Raw genomic sequence first — 18,092 nt, 5'->3', positions numbered from 1 at the left:
TGTGTGACACCACTACCTAACAACAAACCTTGAGCTTCCGGCCTTTGTGTGCAAGTTGGGGAATGTAAATATACACATAATAAAATAAAAAAAGCATGCTTTTTTCTTGCGCTTGATCTTACGCCAACATATTTTGGCTAAGCACTTTGTGGCACTCTGTGCAGCACTCAGCTGGCATTACAACATAATGGCTTGATAACTGTGTTGTTAGAACAAATTTGTTTGATTGAAAAGTAAATGTGTAATGCGTTACTTATTATCGTCCCATTAGCTTCATGGCTTACGTAGAGACTAATTACACGGTGTTTAGGCTGCAGGCATTCCTCTTTTGATGCATACACTTAATAAAAGAGAATCCTGTGGAGAAAATGGTAACTATTTGGTTATGAGTGAGTCATACCTTGGGCATCATTACAAGGTAGCATTTCTGTATGATAACAGTACACAAGTGACAGGGTTTTCTAAGTTAACGTTTAACAGGACAGCCTGTTACTATCCCATGCTGTTCTGCAGCCCCTTATGCACATGAGAGACTCCACAAACCTAGAGGGGACTGCCAGTGGGAAATAAGGGGCTGCAGGATGCCCTCGTAGTTTGCAGCCACTGCTGAGCAAAGGGAGCAATGTCAAAGCAGTTCTTGTAACATTTACGATATTAAACAAATCTGGACATTGTTTAGAAATTTATTAGCAATTTTAAAATAACATCATTCCTTAGATAAAAATGCAATCTTACAGGAATATACATTTGTCCCACACAGAGATGACCCTATAGCTCGCTTGCAGGCCATTCACTCTAACTTTTCTCTGTTGACTTTAAAACGTGCGAGAGGGCAAGACGGACTCTGGCACTGATGACAGGCTTACATGATGGTTACAAACTGTACAGCATTATTTACAAAAGCATTTCTGTGGCTTCATGAAAACTAGATATAAAATTGTGGAAGGAGGTAAAGACTTGAGAGAGGAAAGGACTTGGGCGGAGGTGAGAGGAGGGCTGGGGTGGGCAGAGAGCACAGGGAAGAGTGGGAGAGGAGGTGACTGACTGGTTTATACTTGAGAGAGGTCATTTTACAGCTCTGGGCAATTCAAATGAAGGCAAAACACTTATATTTATCAACAGTTATAGCTGATGATCAGAGCAGGAAATGTTGCTCCAGGGCCTGAACTGAAGAGGTGCTGAGGAAACCCCATCTTCCCTGAAGTCACCGGGAAACACAGGTATGCAGTACCTTGCCAGGCCAGACCGCGCCATACAGATACAGGCCAGGTACAGCAACCCCATGCCTTAAGGAGTTTTGATCCTGCAGTGCTCAGTCGTTAGTGTGGATATGAAGTCAGACTGAGAGAGAGATCAGCTCCTAAATTACATTTACACTTCCCAAACTGGACCAGATTCCAACCACTTCTTGCTAGAATTTACCCAAAGCGACTTATCCCTTGGTCTACCAAGTGGCAATTGTTTGGAGGGAGACTCCGTCATTCGGAATTGATTTTTAAGGCAGTTTTAAAAGTATCTCCCCGTTTTTGTGTGTGATGCAGCAGTGTTGTCAAAGAGATATTTACAATCTGACTCCTCCTCCTCTGAAATCTTCCCACATTCAAATTGTCAAGACTGAATAATCCTGAACCAATCACTCCAATGAGCAGTCGTGAAGTTGATGATATTTAGGTAGTATTGGTTACCAGTCTACCTGCTTAGGATGGGAGTGGACTGGCTTAGGATGCTTAAACTATTAGAAAAAAATAAGAAAATAAAAGGCATTACAGCCTTTTTGAGGAAGAGTTTGCATTTTGCCTGACTGGACAAAATGCAAAACGAAACAGAAAAACAGGTATTTTATCCTCAGAATGATGAGGCTAATGAATGGTGTCTGAGCCCATGGGTCTGTCTTGAATAGGAAAATGCTTTGGAAAGGGGTTATTTGAACGCTGTCAGAAAAAAAAAATGCACTGTGTGGTGGGACCATGCCTGCTCTTGCTGCTACTCCGAGGGCCTGGGGTGCAGGCACTAGGCCTGTGCTAGGTGAGGGCTGGGCAGGGTGCCAGGGCTCCAGGCCATAGGAGCAGGGCTTGGCCGCATGGCGTGGGGTGGGAGAACAGCATGGGAGCATGGAGATGGGCTCCCAGTCATGCCTTGCTAAGCCCTTGGTAATGCTAAAGAAGATTTCCTCCTTACTTCAGCCGTTGGTGCTGCTCGGCTTGGTTAGCCCTTCAGAAAGGGACTTGGTTAAGTTGCCTAACTGTCCCCTGCCGCCTGAGGCCCACACAGCACACATGGGGCTGGCAGACATGGCACCAGTCAAGGGGAAATGTTTTGCCCTCCTGGAACTTCTTCTGTTGCAGGCTGGGCAGAATACTGCAGGGTTTCTCAGATAGCAGAGGATACACACATTTTGGCAGCTCAATCAAGGTCTGTGCCCTTAAAGGCCTGTTTTAAAATCATGTGTTAACAGTTAAGTCACGTTCCCTGCATAGGGTGGGGGAAAGATGGAAGATTGAACTAGAACACTAAATTTCTCTTCAGAAAAGGATTTTTCCACTCCAGTGTGATGCTACTGCTCTGATAGCAGTTATAGCTTGGTCTGTTTTCAGTACAGGATTTCTTTTCGCTGTGTTTCTGCCTTCAGCCATACCTTCTCAGGCACTGGAGCAGCAAGGCCACAATTCAGCTGTCCAGAAACAAAGCAAGAGAGAGCAAAGCTCCACAGACTGAGATCCCCATTGGAAACCTTTTGGATCCCTGGGCTTTCTAACCCAGAATGAGACTTTAATATCTTTGCAACATTCAAAAGATGAGAAAAGAAATCCTATGCAGCTATTGAAATCTGCATTTCTTAATCTTTGGAGAAGAAATGTAGGAAAAATATTATTAAGTTCTTTCTAGGCTCAGTTCTGTTTTCCACATCTTTTACATTAGTAAAACCTCCCTGACCACTAGTGAACTCTGTCCTTGTGTTAGCAAGATGGGAACAGGGCTTCTGATGGCCGGGAATATATGTATTTTTAGTACATACTACAAATTAATTATTGGAACTTACAAAATCTCACCACTGCCGGAAGCCTCTGAATGGATTCTATTTACTTTGTTTCCCGCTCACTGTTCCTCTTCCCACCCTATCCTGGGACAGTCTCAACTGGCCCATACCATAGGATGCTCAGTTCTGACTCAGTGGGGATTCCCCACTTCAGCTTTCTGGGCCCATGGGTTGGGGTTTCTCACCTAGACGTATGAAGCAAGGCCTCCAGCTTCACCTTCAACACAAGTCCGCAACCCCACGGGCTCGTGGTGCTGTCACCTTGTGCGATTGTGTCTGTGTGCAAACGCGCATACATTTCATACAGCAATCTGAAACTATCAGGCAGAAAAGACACAGGAGCCTGGCTGAGACCCATACAACTGTTATATTGGCGTCAGTCTAAAGAAAGCAATGATACATTGCTTTGGAAATTATCAAGAAATGTAAAAAATGCATTTGCCCTTTTTTTGTTGTTGTTGTTTTCATCATCGTTGTCATAGTCACTGGGGGCAGGGTTCTGAGTCAGAAAACAAAGCAGAAATAGATGCGGTTCTGTACATGGCACCTCTCTGGTTGTCCGGCTGTCCTTCCGTGCTGGGTGAAATGGGCAGGGTAACAAACCAGGCTGGACCCTGCAGTAGCAGCAGCATCCACGCCGTCATCATCCGTATGTCCAGCTGAAGATACAGGTGATGCAAAAAAGGTCTGTGGATGGTGAAACTCCAGCTCTGGACCACGAGTTCCGCTTGCTTCCCTGTCACATCAGCCACACAGAATAAGGAAGAAAAAAGAAATGCACCCGGTGTGGCTGGATCAGTACTGCCCAGAGTAATGAGCAGGAATGGTAAAGGGATGAGGTTTGTTGTTTGTAAGAAATGTCTTTAGTCTGCAGTGTACTTCTGCAAGTCAGAGATGCTTAGTGCCAAACAGCAGATTGTTTTCCCCTTTCTTTCCTTCCTTCCATGCCACTCCTTGGCCATTGGTTCCTCCATGGCTTCCATCCACAGCACAGTGACTGTACCCACCATCTACTCCCACACACTGGGAGAGAAAGGACTCCCATGTACTTTGCCTGCCCCACTTCCATCACCCCCAGACTCCACCCCACCTGAAGGAGCACAGTAGCTCTTTGCTCAGACCTGTCACAATGTGCACATTGCGTGTACCTCAAATAAAAAGAAACAAAAAAAAGCCACCCTCTCCAGAAAGAGAAAATTGCACAGCTGGCACCAGCAATGCCTATATTGAACACCTGCCCCTCAGACAGCACAAGGCATCTGCATGCTCTGCTAGCCATGCACTTCTCTGCAGGAGCTAAGCCATTTTCCAGTAGGCTGCGGGTATTTCCTGGCTATTGTCGGCTTTGACCCATGGGGGAGCCACAGCTTCACCAGCAATGTGCAAGGCACAGTCCTTTCCATTTTTCTCCTTCCCTTCAGGAAAAGTCCTAAAAGATGACAAGTGCTGGCAGACATCCATAATGCCTCTTGCCTCCGCTGGTCTAGGCCAGTACTTTGTTAATCAGGAGCAAGGAGCACCTCTGTCTCTTACTGGGAGGGCCAGGGGGACTTTCTAGTGGAGGAAAATGAGATAGGGAGCCCCTTTGCTGCTTTCGTTTTCAGAAAACAGCCAGCATAGCATTATTTCCTTTCAAGTAGCTTTCGAGCGCTGCAGAGCTACCAACAACAAACTCACAAGGGGAGAACTGCTCACATGCCAATCTTGGTACAGACGAGAGGGATGGAAAAATGAGGCTGACAGACTTCAGGTGGTTGCTTTCTCCAAAGACTTGGATTGGGACTCTGATGCCAGATGGTTGCTTAAGTGGGTTCACATTTCCCCAGTTTAAAAGAATTTGTTGGCAAGGCATCTTGAGCTGCTACTGGCCAGTTCAAAATAACAAGGAAAAAGTGCACTTTCAAAAATATCTTCCACTATTTCTGCTTAATGGCCCCAGCAGAGTCAAGAAGTAAACCCAAGGGCATTACAAAAATACGTAATAAATGATGTACTCAAACATCTGTGAAGCTCAAGACTGGAATGAAAGTTTAGCTCTGAGTCAGATCACACCTCTGAGCACTCATCTGCAAATTTATGAAACATCTTGAAAAGGGAGAAAACCAGCAGCAGTCTAGACAGAAATCAGACACATAAAATCTAATAATATCTCCCTGGTTTTTCAGCCTCTGCCACAGGTTAAGGCCATGTACCATCGTGGGGTGAATCAGGAGAGGTTCACACTCAGCAGCAGGGAAATATGGCTGGGACATGCTGCGCCATCGGATGTTTTGTGACTTGGAGCATGACCCATATGCTAAGGTCTGGGAATGTGCACGGAAACACACAAAAGTCACCAAACATCCGTGTCATGACCAGACCACAGCAATTTTCCTAAGCAACAATCCAGAGCTCTGTCCCTCACCCAGTGCTTTCAGTCCAGAATTAGGCACATTTATTTTGCAAACGATTCTGCCATTTGCATTTGCTTATTCCAAGATCCTGTTACAATGATCAGGATGAACTATCTAACCTCAGTCTGCAAGCAGGTGCTTTCTCCCTCCCTGAATTGCTGGTGCCAGCTGAAGAAATAGGATGGATCTTTCACATGGGCTTGGGGATCTCACCACCCTCTCGTGGGAAGAGACCTTCGGAGAGGCTGAGCAAAAGGAAAGAGAACAAAGCCTGAAAAAACATCCCGGCCTCGGGAAGAAAGGTACTCTACCAACAAAGTCATCGTGCATGTTTAAAGAGCTGAGGAGGAAGGGTAATGAACACAAGATATGCAAAATCAGTAACGTTTGACCCGTCAGTGGATTGCAGAATAGTCACTTACACCAGGTACACTTTGTTCATTGTACAAATTAAAAATGGAAAAAAAATAGTACCCCTGTCCCCGACCACACGTAGAAAAGCACTTAAAAGTTCAAAGGTAAAGCTTGGCACATTCCAAATACGAAATGATTCACTTGACATGCAGCAAAATATACAAGAAGTGACTGTTTTTTTCTGTTTTTCTTTTTTTTCTTCTTAAACAAACTTAATTCGATTTGATATATTTGCTTGGCACAATTGCAATTCCTTTTAAAAAAATATTTGAAAAATACCGAAACTGACCTGAATTCAAGTATAACGGTTTCTTCAACAGAAACATCATCAATGCAATAAAACATCACACGGAATATATTGAAGCGTAACGCCTTCTGCTTGGTTGTCCCCCCACCCCATTAGTTTTTTTTTTTTTTTTCTATACAGTTTTAATGCCAACACGACTCACGATTGTATTTTAAAATTAATATTATTGCATTGTTTTTGCATATCTTGTGGAACAGAAGATGCAAAGAGTTACTGATTCCCCTCCCGACAGCAGGTGCTAGCTTTGGCACTGCATCCCAACGGCCCCATTGGTCCCTGGGACGTGTGGGGCTGTGCCAAGCGCGCTGCCCACTGCCATTATATGATAACACAACAACAAAAAAAGGAGGTTCTGCTCGCTTGCAAATCAAATGACAGAGTCTCGGTGTACATAGTGATCGGTAAAACTCGCCTACAGCGTTATGCTTCTACCAAACGCCAATGGAGAAAAGAACCTGGCTTAAATAATACAACAATGGTCAAACCAACGTAACATCTGCAAAGGTGAAAATAAACCCAAACAAAAAGGTCGGTGGTTACAGAACCTTGTAAACACTCCCTTCTCCCTCTGAAAAATTATAATAAAAATAAAATAGTCAAAATAAAAACCGCAACATGCTCTCAAGGAAACACCGAACTGCGGGACAAGGAGAGACCCGTGCCTGGCCACTCCCCACTCTCCCACTGGCTGGCGGGGCCGGCTGTCTGAGCTCCAATTGGTCGGCAGGTGGCGTGCCCGCACTCGGGTTGGCTGGTGAGCAACCCTCGAGCTCTGATTGGCCAACAGCAGGAGCCACTGCAGTCCCCGCGCTCCCCTTTTGGCGGTGCTGCGTCCTCCGGGCCCGGGCGGCGGGGCCGGGGTGGCTGGGGGTGGTGAGGCTCGGACAGAACATGTGCAAAATGATTTTTACAAGCAAAGTTGAAGGATGCCCGCTGGAGGCTAGGCGCGTTTGGCTGGGCCGCCCTTGGGAGGCAGTCGTCGTGCCTTGTGCAGGGACTGGAAAAAGAGGGAGCTGGCTCTCCTCCTGGGCGCCGCGCTCTTTCCAGGCGGCCGCGTGCCGGGGTCCTATCCGCTCCTGACAAGCTCTCTGCCACCACCCAACTCTGCGACTCGTCCCAACAGAAATGAATGAAGAACGCTGTTCCGGTTACTCCAGGTCACGAGAACAGTGAGGCACTTCTGAAACAAACCCATTAGGAACATTGAAACAAATAAAAAACCAGCATTGCTTCCAGCCCTGGCAACTACAGGCTGCTGATATAAATCCTGCTGTCCTTCAGCTCCTCCTGACTTTTTCTACAATCCGGGTTCTGCACCTCTTCCTCTTCCTCGCCTGCACTGTCCTGCCCTGCGTCCCTGCAGTTAACAAAAGGCAACAGGTTGCCATTGGGGCTCTGCTTGCTGTTACCATTGAGAATGTTGTCTGCTGCGTTTTCCATCTCTTCTATCGTCATGTCGCAAGCATCAGCGAGTTCCTGGGTCGTGACCTCAATGAACTTTGGATCTTGAGCAAACTGCATCAGTCCTTCCGAAATCAATACCTTCAGGAGGAGGCAGGGAACCAGAGACAAAAGCAGACATTAGCACGTTGATTTGCCAGCCCTACTGCACCCCTGCCGCGTCTTCCTGTAGCCATGCTGGCCATGGTGGCCCCTCTCCTCCCATTCATACTGCTGACCCCTGCTCTCAGGTGGGCTTTGGCTTTGCTGTGCCCTCCCAAGGCCCATGTTCCTACATTGGCCTCCACACCTCCCATGTCCCCACACCACCGTGGCCTTACCGCTTCGACCAGGCTGCTGGCGCTGCCATGGAACTGCCTGCTGCTCCCCGCTGTCTGGCTGGGGACGGTGAGGGACACCGGCCTGGCTCTTCTTGGGCTGCCACAGTCAGAGCTGTCGGGGAACCTGGAGCTGCAGTGCACGGAGGGGAAGCTGCTGTTGAGCTTCTCGCTGGACTCAGCCCCCTCGAGGCGCAGCGTCGGGATGGGCTGCTGTGGCCAGCCTCGGCTGCAGGGTGTAGCAGGTGGTGTGGCGCACAGCCGGGAGAACGTGGTGGGGGAATGGCTTCGCTGGAGGAGGGGGCTCAGGCCGGCCACCGCCAATGCCTGCAGAGAGAGGGGGCACACATGGAGTGAGGGCTCACTCAAACTGCAGGCCTGGGATGGCAGAGTGCTGGAGGAACTACCCACAGGGGGTCCAGAGTGTCTTGAGGCTTGGACCAGATGATCTTAGTGATCTTTTCCAATGATAATGACCTTTATGAGGCTTGTGAAATAGCTGTCAGCTCTTGCAATGGTTGGGATGTTTCTCCAAACTCATTTTGCAAGTTTTCCTTTAAGTGGTGTAGCTTGCACCAGTGCCAAGCACCAGACTGAGCTCTCAAGGCTGAGCTTCTTTCATCCTGGACCCACCACGCTGACAGGAGGGATGAGCCCTATGCCCCACAGCCCTGCCAGAAACACCACCTCTTCTCCACTGGCTGTGACAGAGCTTCGTTTTCCCACACTGTCACCACCCATATTGCTAGCTTTTACTGCCAATTGCTGTGCTTTTTCTAAGCACCCATTGTAGAACCTGAATGAATACCAGATGTGAATTTTAGGTATGTCAGCAGATGGCAACAATTATAAAACCACCACTGGATTTTAAGGCATCTGCTGTGGGTGGGAGGATCAATATCTGATGATTGTACTTTGAGCCTTCCAGCCCTTCTCACAATTACATTCACAGCCCCTGAGTCATTCAATTTCCTTTTGATAACAAATTTCTCAAAAAGCCCCTTGCTGCACAGAGCTGATCTGATGCCTTATTCATGGTGGATGCTGCCTGTTCCATAAGCAATGCCATCAGAATCAGAAGCTCATCTCATGCCACACAGCTCACTGCTGTCTAATATGAACAAAGGAATAAACACATAGAAAATACAAAATGTGGCTCTTGATGAGGTTGGAGTTTGTCTCTGCAACTTCAGTTGTCTCAAAGCAATGGGTTTAGTCCAAGCTTATTGGGCAGAGGCACACTAGAAAGCTCCTGCCTCTTGGATACCTGCTTGACAATGCACTCTGGAGGATGAGATTTAGACAAGGCTTATTACACTTGCCCTCTGGAGATGCTGTTTCTCTCTGTTGACCACAGTGGGACCAAACTGACTGGTTTAAACTGGACAGCTAACTTTTAGATATCTGAAGTTAAGTCAAGCTCAATCGATCTGCCACTGAAATTCCAGTGAACTGCTGTGTGCTGTGCTGCTGATTTCAGTTGCAGACAAACAGAAGAGTCAACTATTGGTCACTTAAAAAGTTTATCATAATTTTCTCAAGAATTACGTGCCAGAGTCCTATCAAATATTATCAAGGAAGAAAGCCCTTAAAAATTAATCATGTAAGTCACAGCCTGCAGGCTGTGATGGCATCAGCATTTCTTTACACTGTGGGGACTTCAAGGAAAGCCCTAGATCTGTCAGGCAGAACAACAGAACCAGATTTTCAGCTTAGTAGAAACACATACAAGGTGTTTATCCAAAATGTAGGGTACCAAGGAGGTTGAAATACTCTTAGGGATTACTTTTTCAGCTGTATGTATATTTAGATATAATTACACATCAGTATTTCATGAGAATCCTCCTTCAAGCTCTGAGGAACAACTGAATCTATTGTGCTAAACAGAGGCAACATTTCCACTTCATATTCTCATTTTAAGCACTTTTGGAGGCAGATGACTTTGCAAAGTACTAACACTGCTGGGTGTTGCCAGCTGGAAGCCAGATGCCAATTTCATGATGACCCTGTAGTCTACCTGGGGGATGCTGAGGTGGGTAGAGCTCTGTCTCTCTAGGTTTGGAACTCTATGGTGGGATGAGGAAGGACAAAGAAGCTCCATCCTCTTTGTACAGGTTGAAAGGAAGTGATTCTGCAGGCTGGGCAGGGTGAGAGGGTAGGAGGCATATGCCCCCTCAGTCTGCAGGGCTGATACTGCTATGGGGAAGGCAGAGAACTGTTCTCTTTACCCTGTCCCAACAGATGTGCTGCCACAGCTGTAGCTTTCTGCAGACCACTGCTTTCTGGAGCTTGATCCTTACAGTATAACTGGCTGCTGCTGCTGTCAAGAATGGAAGTGATAAAGCATCGAACATCCCAGGTACACTCACCTCTCACTCCTACAGCTCTTGTGACTTCTTACTCCTCCCTTCCCTGCCGTGTGGCATTTTCTGCTCCTATGCCCCTGTTCTGCCTTGCCTTGGGGGAGTATGTGGAGTAGGATGCCTCACATAGCAGGACTGGTGCTGACACTGGCGCCTGTTTCTTTTATGGTGACAGTGAAGCCATCAGAATAAAAGACACAGACCCACTCTGGATTATGACAGCTGGCTAACCGTCTAATAAGCATAGATTGGTAGGCTGCTGAATGCAGTTATAAAGGTCTTAAGAGGCTGATAAATTACATATATGCTGTTTATCTTTTAAATGATTAATTACCTTTACTGGCTAGTTTTCATTAGTATGAAGTTAGACTTGGCACATTTTATTAATATGTGCACTATTGTCCAAGCCAGTGCAACTGCACAACAGAGTGCAATTTGGGTAGTTATTTTTATCTGATAGCTAGGTTTCTATTGTGCTCTTTAATGAACATCGGGTAATGATAACTCTGATGACTCTCAAGAATATGTCCATGTAACACTTTCCTGGAATTATAAAAATCCTGAAATGAGTGGGATGACAACTACATTTTCTAAAAATTGAACCTATAATATGGATGAGAAATTATCTCAAAAGGTGTTTAAAAGTTGTCTGGGATGCAATGGGAGAGCATTGCACATGATAGATTCTCAGTTGCATTGCTGGACCCTTTGTGGTTATGAAAAACTTACCTGATGATGTACCATTTGTAAAGGCAGAACTGTCTTCTGCGAGACATCTACGCCCTGGTTTTTCTGTCTTTTCAGACACTCTAAGTGAAAAGATGCTCGTCGGCCTGAAACACCAATCACAAACAACTGTGTCCATCACTCATATTATACTATGGATAATCTGAGTTCAATTTCATTTACCTCAGTCCCTCTGGAGAGACAGCCAAGACACCCACAATCAAGCTGTCTGCTTTCCCTCTACACCTTACCCTTTCCCAGGTACTTGTATTTGTCTTGCTGATTTTAATTTTTGAGACATCATTGCAAAACACAGTCGAGCGACATGGGCTAACTAACACTATTTTCCAAGCAGGTTGCAAGACAAAATTCTGGATGATTCTATGATTGTCCCAAGCAGTTAAAGTGCTCTCAAATCTTCCTGGTTCAGGCAAAAAACTTGGCAGGGCTGAGAGGGCAACTGAGGTCCTGGCGCTATGCCTGGCTGTGCCCAATGTTCAGGAGCAGACGTGTGGCTGCTCAGGTGACATTGGCCTCCCACTTGCATGTGACCTATCTCCCTTAGCAGCCAGACATACCACAGTTTATGAGGCTGTGTCTGTATCACGACCAAGTGCAAGTGAATTAATTCAGTGGTTGAATTCACTGGTGAATAAAGTTTGTACAGATGTGGTGCTTTTAGTAAACTAAAAAGAAGGGAAGAGAAAAAAATCTTTTTTTTAAAGAAAATAAAAGATGTTGGGAAGAACTATTAAAATATCTGCATTGTTTACTTGATATAAAAGTAAGCTTTACTTCTGTAATTATGAGAAATGTGCTCCCTATGCAGTTCAAAGTACTACAAAGTATACAAATGCACTTCTGAAGAATGGCAAATAAAGCCATTATTTAAGGTAAAGCTGCATGGCACACTAAAATGTTTTGTCTACTTCTTGATATAATTGACATTGTAACATAGGAAAGAAAATTCCAAGTCTGAAAATAGTAAGAATCTATATTCTTAATATTGAGAATAAGCCTTCTTGGGGAATGGAGGGAATATCTGTTCTAGCACAGAGAACTGATGCTGCCATGGAGATGTTTTCTCTTTCTTGATAAAAACCCCACCGACAACGTAATAACGTATTGCATCACTTCACTAGAATGTAGTTAATGCAGTATTGTATCAAGGACTGGCAACAAATTTGGCCTTCCAGATAAACACAGGAATTCTCACTGACAAATATTTTAAGTTCTGAAATGAAGTAAATGGTCTTAAAATTCTCAATTGTACAATCTGGAAGGAGTTAAGTGAACTCCTGGTAAAGGAGTTAAGTAGAGGATTTCAGTGAAGTATCACTTTAAACAATACACTACATGGTCTGATATTATTTTATATGTTAAAAAAATCTTATATGCAGAATTCTTTTTAAATTCTCCCCAAATGTCTTTTTTTTCTTTTTTTTTTTTTTTTTTTTTTTTTTTTTTTTCTTTTTTTTTCCCACAGCAGCACTCAGGAAAAAGGCTGAAAACTATTATACATGGAATATCTCATTTTATTCTAGATTTTTTTTTTTTTTTTTTGAGTTTATAAGGTTTCTTTTATTTTCATAAAATCTTGTGCTCATGGATTTCTCCTGAGCACAGTCTGCAGACTCAGCACTCGAAAACCTTCAGGTATAATTAGAGCACAAAGCAAATTTGAATTGTATTAACTTAAACTGAAATTCACTGTTTTCCCTGTAGCAGACAAAAGAGACAACTTCTTCTTTCTCCCTGCTGAATATACACAGAACAGAACACCATATACTCAAGGCCAGTCCATCTGGTGACTCCAGTGATTGGAATCTAGTTTGGTGAATCTAGTGATTGTTTGGAGAGCCTACAGAGCTCTAATAAACTTCTCTAATTCATAAGAAGGTTTAATCAAACAGATCACATGGACTGTCCAAACAGCCACAGGTTTATATACTGACTGAACACAAAGTCAATAGAGCCCCCTGCATGATCAGGACAGCATGCATGCCATGGGATTCCTGGTCTCAATATCTAAATGCATCAAACACTGACACCCAGCCCCATGTATGCTGGGATTTCTCCAGCAAGATGTAAGAACTCAGCCAAGGCAGAGGAGAACAGAGCTGGTATGTTGTGAAGGGACGTTACCTAGTGCTGAGGAGCACAGAAACCCTTTCTTTGGAGAGTGCCGGGTGTCCTCTCCTTTGTTGTTTTCTGGTGGAGTAAGTTGTCTGTTTTCATCATCTTGGTATGCGAGCCTGGAAAGGAGAGCAAAGAGATTCTAGGAAAGTAGCTCATATTGGACAGAATAACCCCTCTTCCAGCAGGAAAGCCAGGAAGATCATGCTATCAAATGGATGTGAGCTAGCTAACAGGTCCAGGTGAAGCAACAGAGACCGTGAGATAGGAATGCTTTAAATACGAGATGTGGGAGCATTAGGCAGTAGAATCGTAGAATCATAGAATCACAGAATTGCTCAGGTTGGAAAAGACCTTAAAGATCACCAAGTCCACCCACAACCTAACCTAACTACCCTAACAACCCACCGCTGCATCACGTCCCTGAGCACCACATCCAAACGGTTTTTAAACACATCCAGGGATGGTGAAAGAAGTGAATGGTGGGGAGGCACTGCACATCCAGATGTCTCATTCAGAGGAGAAGGAAAATTTCATGCAAAAGATCCAAAAGGTCTCTCTTTCAATATTATTTTGTTATTTCTCAGGGATGAATTGCTTTTTGTTTTCCTTTAAACTTTCTGATTCTGAATGGCACGACTAAAGTTTTCTGGCCTTATCCCATAAACTGAAAAATTTGTAGAAAAATGTTACATCTTCCCATCTCTCCCCCTTAATTCAAGAACCACCCAAACACTTTGACTAAAGCTGCAAAGCTCACATTTCAGTAGAGAGCAGACTTGGTTCACTACAGTACTCAATGTCTTCATTCAAATTTTCATCATAAGTCTCATCCTGAGACACTTCCTCTTGGCAAACAATTGCCAGCTGGCTGTCTCTGGAACTGGAGCTAATGAGCAAAAAAGACAAGTCAAGATACAGAGACGGTAAAGAAAACCTGCTATAGAGACAAGAATGACAGGCTCCATCTGTCTCAGTTTATTACAGTGTTTCAGAGCTATGGTAGAAAAATCAGTCACTGAATACAACTGAAAAGTTCACAAACAGAAAAGCAACAACCACTGCCTGTGCCCTCTTTCAGAGGAAGCTTCTTAGGTCAATACTGAATGATACTGGAAACATTTTGTTGTCATTTGCAACTACATGTATTCTATACACTTGCATATCACCCTGAAAATTTTTCCAGGGCTGTGAACTTGAAGTATAATCTCATATGGCTTCTTGGAAATTCAGCTTTTTATCTTGTTGCAAAAGCTTTGGTTATGAACTTCAAACAGGAGCCTCCATGACAGAATAACCTTCTCAGCTCTGTGGTGTACTGTCTCTATCTCTCAAATCCTTCATTCTACATCATCTCTCCCTTTTGCCTCTTCTTTAGGTCCTCATTTCTTCCAGTGTTTTTCACCTTTTCTCCCTTTCTTCTCATCACTAGCTGCCTGAATTCATTTGATATTTTCAAACTCCTCAGCATAACAGCCTTTAACTCCCTGCTTGGCTCCACCTTGTCCCTCTGATTCAAGTCTCAGCCCTCATATTTCACTTCATTCTGAGTTTGTTTTCTGAGGAGTAGAGTAAAATCTGAGGTTAGCATGAATCTTTGAAGTACTGACATACAGATATTAGAGTCAGTTTTGACTAGCATTCACAGAAGAAAGCAGTGTGGTAAAGGTTTTTTTCATCTTTCAGGGACTGCACAGGAAACATTATTTTCTCATTTGGTTCAAGCAAAAAGCACTAGGAGCAAAGTATATATCCATGGTACAGAACAGTCTGAAGGACAGTGCTGGAGTGATCTTCCATGTGAGATGGGAACCAAGTAAAACTGCTAAGGTTCAAAGGGTAGCTTCCCCTATTCAACAGTCTCTGTTTAGTTAGAAACAAACCAAATTTTTGTGTGAACATGGCAGGGTGTATTGCAGTGTGCTATGGCCAGAGAGTGCCTATGTGTGTGATCCCAGCTAGAAACTCTAAAAAAAAAAAATAAATTTAGAAACCAGCTAGAAGAAGTCTGTACATTATGGTGGGCAGAAAAGCTCTAAATTGGCAGTATTTTCTGGAGTTGTCATGGCAAACCATAAAACTCCTTTTCAACCTACTGACTCTAAAAAGAAAAGCTTATATTCAGAATTAATTGGGATTTGAACTTTCAGTGGGACAAACAATGGGCCTTAAACCCAGAGTGTGTTAGAGCATGAGAGAGAACACATACCGTCCCAGTGTTTCGTAGTAGTGCGTCCTAATTCAAGGAAGGTGCACAAGGAAGCAAGGAGAGAAAAGAACACCATGTTAGCAGTGTCACATCAATACAAGTCAGCAAGTGGGGGGCAGCTGATAACACACTGTGGCCTCCATAAGGTAGGCAGGATGTAGACAAGCCATTAGGTTCTTCACTTGAGTAATTACTTGAGCAATGCTGCACCCACAGAATTTCCTCCATCTTATCATCTTCAGTCCTGCTCTGGCTCAGCATCTATCCACCTTTTCACATTGCCCTCTGTCTAAAAAAACAATTTTCAGCTCAATCCTGTTTTTACTGAGTGACTAAAAAAAATACTCCACTGATAAAAGGGGGCATTTCTTTTGCATTAGTCATCTGTGTGTAGATGGATGCCCAAAGAAGGGGATTTTCTGTGCTTTACTCAGTATTGCATTTCCAAAAACCTCGCTTCCCTCCTTACAGAATATCTTTGGTGACTGCTTTATGGATATGATGCACTAAATAAAGAAACATGGACTTCCACAGATCTCCCTAACTGGGTATTAAGAGATGCATTGTAGTTCCTTTTTCTTTCAGTTAGCAGTTGATAAAACAACTCCCTTTGGTGAAAAAGGGGTAAATAAGGCTACGTTTGGTCCTTATAAAAGTTTCTTCATGATAAAGCCCGAAGAAATCAACTGTGCTGATCAGTGAGGCTGCTGCTGCTTTGCAGCGGTCAGTGGATGTGTGTCTGTTACACCGTGGGCTTTAGCACAAGTGGAGAACCCAGAAGGCTCAATCCAGCCTGTGGGCAGAGCAATAGGCAGGGTGACTCTAGCTAGGCAGCAGTGCTTTGGTGTTGGCATGCTTGTTGCTCCCCCTGGTCCATTGGCCCACTCTGTGCTGTGAAGCTTACCTTTTGGATGGTAATTTCCAAGGAGCTTCTTGCACACGTATGGTGGGAGACAATGGAGTCCCATGGCCTTCCACTGTGCTGACAGTGCTGGGGTAGCTGGGTGGGCTTGGGAAGCGGCACAGGGCAGTGTTGTTGGCATTGTTGATGTTTGCATTGGAGCCTGAAGATGAGTAGCTGCTGGGAGTGAAGGTGGAGTCCACCAACTTCTCGTGAGATGGAGACTCGGTATCTCCCTGGTTGTTGCCAGATTTATTGATGTGCAAAGGTCGCTGGGTGGTGAATGTCTGGGGGAACGCACTCCTGCCATCACTTTGGTAATAGCTGACATGGTTTCCAAACAAGCCTCCGGCTCTCTGTTAGAGAAACAAATAATATTTTCCTTTGTCAGTAAGAAGGTGTGCAAGGGACATGGTATTTCCTGTTGAGCCTGTTTTTGAGGGAAAGAAAATGTGAGGACCAGCTTGGGCACTATGGACGCTGCTCTCTATGGCAGAAGATGCAGTCCATGGACTTCTCTGTCACAGAGACCTCTATAGACAGGCTGTAAAAGTGTCACCTTTTAACGATATTTCATAGGACCATGAAGAAATGTACAGATGCATAGGTGAGACAAAGGTGTCCATATACCTCCCACCAACCCTGCGAGTGCATGACTGGGTAGGTGGCATGAAAGAGGTTACTGCTTTCTGGTCTTCACAGTATAGTTACAAAACAGTATCTAGACATAGGAAGGAATCTGAGAAGAGCACAAGTAGCTATTAATCACCTGGAGGAAGAAACGAAGAAAGATTTAATAAGCTAGTCATCTACTGTTTGGATGATGAATTATGGGAAGGACAGACAGCATCTTTCTGTAAATGATTTGAAGAGGAGACATGCCAAAGGAGAAGAAATATTACCAGAGGGTACAATTAGAAGGAATGGGAATGAAATAAGAAAGAGAACATTTAGATAATTGCTCAGGAAATTTTGTCCAGGACTGTAGGATTTCTGTTGGGCTCTGGGGTACATTTTGAAAGGATAATACTTGTGCCACTGAAAGGAAGACTAAATAAAAAGCTGCAGTGTGTCTAGCTGCTGCTATATGGACAGGAAGGTGGCTGAACTTAAAATGTTTTTTCAGATACTTGGCCATTGTCATTCTGATTTTATTTAGATTTAATGCAGTGAAAATGTCCAATAATAATAAAATGAGATAAAAACATGTAAAATTTGTAGGATCTGGCACCCTGACTCCACTAGTCCTTCTTGTCAGCCGAAATACAGACTGCACGCAAAAAAAACCCAGAACTCTTTAAGCTGAGCTACTGGTCTAGGCTCAGCTTGTAAATTTGTTTAGCACCTACCCGGAAGATATCATCTTCAGAGGCAGCAGAAACAGCTTCTTTCATAGCCTTATCTAGCTCTTCTTCAGCTGTCAGGTCTCCAGAGATTGCTCGTCGGATCTCTGGACCAATGTCGTGAAGTGTGCGCAAACCAGCCTGCAAAACAGCAAACTGTAGAGCTTCATATCTCCGAGTGGTTATATGAGGTATAAAAGCAATGCTATTTCTTCTAAGCACAGTGAAGCTTTCCTACTTGACATAGCATTGCCCAGCTTCTAGAAAAATATCAACAAATTCAGTTTTTTCATCTCCAATTTAGAGAAGGAGAAAGTCTTAGCAATACAACCCAGGAATGCTCTTTGCTAGTCTCTTGGTTTCATCAAAACATGTCAAAGCCATAAATTGATGGGCCTGACTGAGCAAGTCTGCAAGCTTTCAACTTTGGCTTCTCAGATCCACTACCAGAAGCCCTAGAGCAGCCACAGTTCCAGCTGAACCAT

At 44.3% G+C, this 18,092-nt stretch overlaps 1 protein-coding gene across 15 annotated transcripts in view; it reads right to left on the bottom strand.

The window, feature by feature from the left end:
* Positions 1-669: 669 nt before the first annotated feature.
* CACNA1C (calcium voltage-gated channel subunit alpha1 C) overlaps positions 670-18,092 on the bottom strand; it is a 474,784-nt gene continuing 457,361 nt past the window's right edge. For 6 of the 15 annotated variants that reach the window (XM_042837670.1, XM_042837669.1, XM_042837674.1 and 3 more), the window contains 8 exons: positions 17,614-17,763; positions 16,268-16,620; positions 15,364-15,390; positions 13,915-14,043; positions 13,164-13,273; positions 11,022-11,125; positions 7,933-8,256; positions 670-7,693 (listed from right to left, as the gene is read on the bottom strand). In XM_042837670.1, the coding sequence (XP_042693604.1) occupies positions 7,397-7,693; positions 7,933-8,256; positions 11,022-11,125; positions 13,164-13,273; positions 13,915-14,043; positions 15,364-15,390; positions 16,268-16,620; positions 17,614-17,763 (1,494 nt within the window). In that variant the 3' untranslated portion in view covers positions 670-7,396. The remainder of the gene's footprint in view (positions 7,694-7,932; positions 8,257-11,021; positions 11,126-13,163; positions 13,274-13,914; positions 14,044-15,363; positions 15,391-16,267; positions 16,621-17,613; positions 17,764-18,092) is intronic. The other 9 variants (XM_042837684.1, XM_042837677.1, XM_042837675.1 and 6 more) reach the window with 5 other exon arrangements.

This window comes from Centrocercus urophasianus, unplaced genomic scaffold, assembly GCF_019232065.1.
Source record: "Centrocercus urophasianus isolate 14NV4802_14NV808 unplaced genomic scaffold, USGS_Curo_1.0 seq_73, whole genome shotgun sequence".
NCBI classification, from domain to species: domain Eukaryota; kingdom Metazoa; phylum Chordata; class Aves; order Galliformes; family Phasianidae; genus Centrocercus; species Centrocercus urophasianus.
Note: the sequence above shows the minus strand (reverse complement) of the source record. Positions and strands in the feature narration are given on the sequence as shown.